The following is a 7,287-nucleotide window of genomic DNA, read 5'->3' on the forward strand; positions in this document are numbered from 1 at the left end:
GGCTTAAGTTTTAGGGATCATCTTAATCCCAAAGAAGTCAGGGGAGTTGGTGATGTCTGGAGGTAAACTCAATTGAGAATTAGAAAAATGTGAAAATGTTGGATGCAGCACCCATCTATAATTTTATCATCCTCCAACAATATTTATCTTTGCAACTGTTAAAGAATAAGATCCAAATTAGTTCCTTCCTATACCTTATATTTCTAGATGAATTTGAACTAGGCTTAAAGTTTTTTTTTAAGTGGAAGTTATGTCTATTAAGAAATTCTTTATCTTGATGAGAGCAGGTGAGTGTAATATAAATAAATCCAGGTCTTTTTTTTATTCATTCTCGGGATGTGGGCTTTGCTGGCTTGGTCGGCATTTATTGCCCGCCCCTAGTTGCCCTTGAGAAAGTGGTGATGAGCTGCCTTCTTGAACCGCTGCAGTCCATGTGGTGTAGGTACACCCACAGTGCTGTTAGTCTTATGGTATGGAATGGAGTTTATATTCAAGGGGAAAATCCACTGTTACTCATGACTTTGTAGACAATCTCTTGTCAGGCCAAAATTGATTTGATTAATTTCTTGGTTTGACACTTTGAGGAAAGGATACTTTTGCTACCCAGTTTTGTAAGGCTGACAAAAATGGGTAGTGCATGCATTATCTAGCTTGTGAGGGGATAACTAGCAAAAAAGCAAACATGGAGAACTGACCAAAAAATAAAAATAATGCATGAAGCAAAACTGTTAATTTAAAATGAAAATAATTACCTGCAATGGAAATTTTTTTAAGAAGCCTACTTGAGCAAATTATGACCTTATGGAATTCACAACACACCCAATTTTTATAGCATGACAACATTTTCTAGGCTTTGAAATAAAGGATTACAAATTGATATTAAAATGCCACTGATGCCCATAGAACTATGTCACAGACTTCCATGAATAGGTAGAAAATCACATTAGAAAATCCTGAAGCTCAATTGCTTGCATATCAGCATTGATGTATAAAGGACTCCTTAGTTAATAGGAAACAGCCATGGACTGTAATTAAAATTGAGTTGACTGATGAGTAAGTAGTCAGAGGATGTATTGTAAAATTATTTGTCCAATGTTGATGAAAGTCCTTCTGAAGTATAATTTTCAACTTTACTTATCTAATGGCAAAGGTGACAGTTTTTATCAGTTTTATCAATTTCATGTCTTTTAGGTCTCTTTATGGCATACATTCCCTAGGTAAGATGATAGGCAGTGACATAATACTACACCTCTATCAACTGTAACTGGTCATTAGATAGTATACAAGGCCATCTCAGGGGAAGATTTTGTTCAGATTTTACCTATCATAGTTGTGGTTTTGGGAGAGAGTGAGCTGTCAGTGTACCAGAATATAGCAGTACAAACTCAGTTCATCACCAATTAGCCCTGAGCTCCCATATAGCTCTGTACAATTCCAATCCTGTAAAGAAGCCTTTCAGACCCATGGTCTTCCAAAGCATATGTTCCAGATTCATGCCAATTAATGATGAATTTGAGGACTAGTTAGAAGATGGAAGAATGTTTCACCTCAATGCTTTTGTACTTTACTGTTCAGTCATAGCCTGGAAAGCAGTTGTTAAATGATCTGAATTTGTTTTGTCCTACTTTTGGGATATGTAACACTTGTGCATTTGTTTTGTAGATAATGAGACATGTGAGCTGTCCCTCGGTCTTCAGACACTGCTGTCTCTCAAAGTAAGTAAGTTGTCTGTCTCTAATTTTATTTGGAATTGTCTCTCTTTTATTTTCAATCTTTTTCCATTTCTGTCTTTCTGTATGTCTCTTATTTTCCATTTCTATCCATCTATCTAACTTCTTTTGTTTCCTTCTCTATGGTTTGCTTTTGAAGCCATCAGGTCCAGAGTTAGTGTAGAGTTATAGAAATATACATTTAACCTCAATGTGCTCATTTTATGGGCTTAAAATGGGCGCAGTATGACTCATTTCTGGGACCATTGTCACACACCCACTGGACACCCAAAACACATCAAACTGTGCTGGATGATTTTTATTGCTGAGGAACTGGCTATCTCAAACCTCTTTGCTTTTTGATATACTCCAACCCACACCACAACCCACTCATTACATATTTATCTGTTCAAGTCTCTTCAGTCTATTTTCTATCCACAGTATTAAGATTACTCTGATGAAATTCAAAGACATAATCTGTGACTGCAACCTTAGCATATCATCCTTTTTGTCCCTCTCAACTTTTTGATTGTATTCAGTACTGTCAACCATCCCAATCTTCTAAACCATCTCTACCATTTGGGGAGAATTTTCTCCCCGTCAGGGGGGTCTGGGCGGGAGCAGGCGGCACGAAAGAGCGCAGAAATCTCCCTGAGTTAGTTTGATTTTTTAAAATTTAAATAAAGAAAGAAAAAAATTTTTAAGACATGTCCCCTCATGACAGCGATAGTGACTGGGACATGTCCATGAATTAAGTTTAAAAACCTTCATGAAACCTCATGCTGCCCGTGGATGAGGTTTCATGATAAAAGCGAAGGCCACCTAGACTCTTTGCCTGCCCGCCAACCTTAAGGTTGGACGGGCAGCTATGTTAATTGTTTAAATTGATATTTAAATAGCCTTAATAGGCCTTTGACAGTTCAGCAGGCGCGCAACCGACTCTGGTGCGCGCCCGCCGAACTGAAGGTCTGAATGATGCGCAGTGACGTCAGGACGCACACCTGATGTCACCACGCGTCATTTTACACATCGGCGAGCAGGGCCTGGCCCCGCGTGCCAACCCAAAGATTCTGGCCTCTGTTCCTCTGCTCTGGCATGGTGTGGAAGTTGTGCCCCGTCAGAACACAAAAGGAGAATCGCCCTCATACATCCCAACCTAGAAAATTGGCAAAAGTTTCAGAAAATGCTGAGAGTCATTTTTACTTAAAGCGATAGAATAAAGTGACTTAAATCAGCTGCCATCATGCTTCTCTCCTAATTTTTGTTAACATTGAAATCAATGGAAATTATAATCATGAAAAATGTATAATGGGCAGCTGATTTGGTATCTATCATCCAGTGCTGTTGACGCTTGTCTTTCCTCAATTAAGCTGATACTTTTTTTCCAATTTCCCACTTCACACTGGCACTGCCCAACCCCTTGCATTCCGCCACTTTCCCCTCCACCCCAATTCATACTAGAACTCTAGTTCCCCATTCCTCTGAATTAACACTGGCACTTTCTTTCCAGTCAGCATTCCAAAGTGCATTCCCAGCTTCTTTAAAATCTTGCATCTTCCCTCGTCCTTTATATGGTGCTATATATAGTGCTTTATATTCTCAGGACATCCCAAAGCATTTTGCAATAAATCACTGCATCACTGTTGTTATTTAGACAAACAGCCATAAGAACAATGAACAGTGAATGAGATGAATGACTAGTTAATGAATTTTTGCTGGTGTCATTTGAGGGAGCACTTTTGGCTAGTACAATGGGAACATTCTACTTTTCATTGTGCCATGGGATCTTTTGTGTCTAGCTGGACAAATAGATGTTATTCGACATTTCATGCAAAAGAAAGATCTTCAGCATTGCGGCTGTTAATATTGTGGGGCTTGAACCCACAATCTATGCAAAGACAAGAATCCTACCAACTGAGCTAAGATGACAACATAATCTCCATATTTAAATCCTTACCATCTGCAACCTATCCACGCTAAGTTCTGCTTCCCTTCCACCATCATTGCTAACCTACATTGACTTCTAGCTTGCCCTAAAACCTAAATTCATAATGCTTATCCTTGTTTCTGCCATGTTTCTGTTCAACACTGCAAGCTCATCCAGATAGTGCATACCCTCCACTTTTTCAGTTCTAATCTTCTTTGCATCAACTTTCTCCAACCTCAATTGAATGGTTTCCATAAACCATTAATCTTTCTTCTTCAAAAGCTTCCTCAAAATTAATCTTTCACCAAGCCTTCAGTTGCCTTTTCTAATTGTTCTCCTACCAATACTTCTTGTCCATTTTCATCTCTGTGAAGTGCCAAAGTTGGTGAATAATGCAATTTCCTCTCACCATCATTAATAGCAAATCAATAGCTCAGTTACTTTCACAATATTGAACTTTCCATGAAAAAAATATTGTATTTCTTACCCACAGTGTGTGATTGACTTGGAAAGGGGAGCACTGCTGCTGGGCAAGTCAAAAACACAGCTACCATTCATAAATGAAGAAGAGGAAAAGGAGGAGAAGGAGAAGGATGAAGAGGAAGAGAATGAGTGAAAAAGCACACTATAATCTAGTGTTTTGAACAAAAAAGCTCACATGACGGATTGACACCCTGAGGTTACTCAGTCTTTCTTTTTCTGACCCTTTGTGACTGCTGTAATCTTTGGCTTGTCTCACAACAGGAGTAAGCTGGCTGAGATGAGGAGAGGACAATTATGTAAACCGCCTCCTTTCCTACCACCATTCTCTCAAATCACCAAAAGATTGTTCCACTTTAGGTTTTTAACTAGTTTTGGGAATACTAGGCCTGTCCATTCTGCTTTCTTTTTTGCTGCTCCCGGTTTTATGTGCTGTGGCATGAAAGAAACATTTGCTTTTTTTAAAAATAGTTTCAGCAACGGGCAACTAAAATTAAATTTTAACAATAGGTCATTTGAAAGGTTATTTCCTCTTATGGCTGTTTTGTGTTGCCCAGTCTAATTGCGTTATTGGTTCCAAATGTTACAACAGCCTACCTGGATTTGTGAGGAACAATCGATCTGATCTTGTTGAAAAATATTGATGTAACAGTGAGCAGAAAGTCCCTGACAGAAGCATGTCCTGTAATGGAAATAAGTAATGGCAAATGTGGATGTATTTTTGAACTGAATTATTTCTATACTACAGAGATTTGCATCAATGAAGTTTTAATTAAGAAAGTATACTAGAAAAAGATTCCTCTAAAATTTTCTATTTAAAACAAAAAAAACTTTCAGTGCTCAGGTGCAACACCATTTCTTAAGTAGACATTGCAACAGCTGCAGCCTGTCAAAAACTTGAGATGTTGTATGCTATTTCCAGCATCACAACGTTATCCAGTTCATCATAAGGTCAACAGTTTTTCCCTCAGTTCAATGATTGGCAGGCGGATAGAAATTTTCTGTTTCTATAACCTTAAACTGTCGTCAGTGTCACATAAATAGAGCTCCAACAAATAAATTCTTTCACATTCACTACCATTATAAAAAATTCCAATAAACTGAATCCTTTTTAGTTCATTCATGCTGTTTAGAATTCGACTGCACCAAACCTGGCCCCATTAGTTCCCTTTTTAGGATTTCAGTGGCCAAATCTTTTGCCAATAACCCCATATTTGGGTAATATTCCAACAGACACAACCTTACCCCACTGTTAAAATACATCCATCATTCTGACTTCGGAACAACATAGGAATAAAGAACCCCAGTCAGCAAACATGTTACATTTTTGTGCAGCACAGTGTCTCACTTCATTCAAATGAAAAACAGTACAAAATATTCTTGACCTTTGTACATTTTTTCAATATTACAGAAGATGGCAACCAATAAAAATAAGAGGGAAATCCCTTCTCACATTAGAGCTATTACCAACAAATACATTTTAAAAATCTGTATTTTTACTCTTATACAGTATTTCTTTTTTCCCGTTACTTAAATATTCCTGGACAACATGATGTTTAAGCTTGGTATGGTTAATTCAACTGTTAGGAGCTGTGCAACTGGTTGACTTCTGGGTGATTTCCCTCCCTCCCTCTGAATAAAGTGTCTGATCTTGGCTTGAGCTCAGCCCTGTGATGCCATGTGCAACAAGTTAAAGTGGGGCAGTATGTTAAGGATCTGTGTCCCATTACTTTGTAACATAGTGTTTTTGTGGCTACTGGAGCTCCCATTATGGAAATCAGAATTTAAAAGATTATTGTTAACATTTATCAAACTGCATGTGGAACATGAAAAACTCATTTGAAAATATACATGTTAGTGGTGTAGACTAATACTGTAGCTATATATATTTTAATAGCCTGAACATTATTTTACTTGCAATATTTATAAACCATTTAACCTGGAAGACGAGGTTAAATATTCAAGTTTGTCATGCTCCCTATAAATGGGACAGTGTCTCCATGTTTTTTCATAGTGAAACCCCAATTTATGTATTAAATGCAGCTCTTGAATCTTACTGAATTGTCACCATAATTGTCAAAACCTATCAATAACTCACATGACGTTTCCAAAATAGCTAGCTATTTTTCTGCAAAATCAAAACTAACAAAGCGTTTCCCACTTCCTCGGTAACCTTTGTTTCTTTTATACAATAAACATTGGAAGCAAAGAACTAGAATTTGAGTTGTGGGGATGGGGAAAGCTGCAGAAGGGAAAGTAAGTCCAAACTATTTGTCACTCATTAAATTCGTTTCATAATAGTAAGTATTGAAATTGGAAAAAACGAAAACCATTCAGATCGGGGCAAATCAACATTCTTGTCATTTGACTTTGGAGGTACTGCATGGTATTTGATTCTGGTTTGGGTGGTTTGTTTTATTTTGCAATACTATACAAGATCAATGTTATTCATTCCTGAATGCTCCACTGCAAATTGCATTCTTCCAGAGCAGACATTCCAGCATTATGCGCTCATTAGCTAATAATGTTTATTGACCAATGTCTTCCCAACAGTATTGTATGTTATCTTGTCATTCTGGTGTGCACTTTATTGTTCACAATAAACTGGTGTTGTCAAACAGCAGAGTGTACCTGGGCTTCTGATTTTCAACTGAAACAATCTCACCAGTCTGCACAAAAATTAATTTATACTAGATTGCTTTTGGGATTCAATAACACTGGATATATTGTATAGTGGTGTACAAAAAAATCAGAAATAGTGGTTGCAATATTGGGCAGATAAGCATAAAAACACATTTAGATTTGTTCAGCGTTGTCTCAACAGCAGTAGGCAAATCAATTGGAGAGATTCACGGCATAGCTCAATTTCATACAGGTGATGTCAGCGATACAGAAATGAAGCAATATTTATGATGATGTCTGCCAAGTTGGTGTTTATGCTCAAGTCCCAGAATTGTGGGAGATGGGATTGGATTTGGTAATATCTGTAGAACTTTTGATTGCTAACTACACCACTGGCTATGCAATATGTAATATCCAAATGTAGATACCAAAAGTATGGATTTTTATTGGGTCCAGTGAATCCTTGCTAGATCTACAACCAGCAATATATGAAACAGATGGGTTAGCTCAGCCATCAGTCTTTTCAAGCTTCAATAAGCTAACGGTTGT

At 37.5% G+C, this 7,287-nt stretch overlaps 1 protein-coding gene across 1 annotated transcript in view; it reads left to right on the forward strand.

Moving 5' to 3' along the window:
* The window catches only part of LOC121293045 (nuclear receptor-interacting protein 3-like), a 97,644-nt gene extending 90,908 nt beyond the window's left edge, over nucleotides 1-6,736 (forward strand). Inside the window, exons 8-9 of the mRNA XM_041215637.1 lie at nucleotides 1,663-1,715; nucleotides 4,130-6,736. Coding sequence (XP_041071571.1) covers nucleotides 1,663-1,715; nucleotides 4,130-4,252 — 176 coding nt within the window. The 3' untranslated portion in view covers nucleotides 4,253-6,736. The remainder of the gene's footprint in view (nucleotides 1-1,662; nucleotides 1,716-4,129) is intronic.
* Nucleotides 6,737-7,287: the final 551 nt, after the last annotated feature.

The sequence above is a fragment of the Carcharodon carcharias genome, chromosome 21 (assembly GCF_017639515.1).
Source record: "Carcharodon carcharias isolate sCarCar2 chromosome 21, sCarCar2.pri, whole genome shotgun sequence".
NCBI classification, from domain to species: domain Eukaryota; kingdom Metazoa; phylum Chordata; class Chondrichthyes; order Lamniformes; family Lamnidae; genus Carcharodon; species Carcharodon carcharias.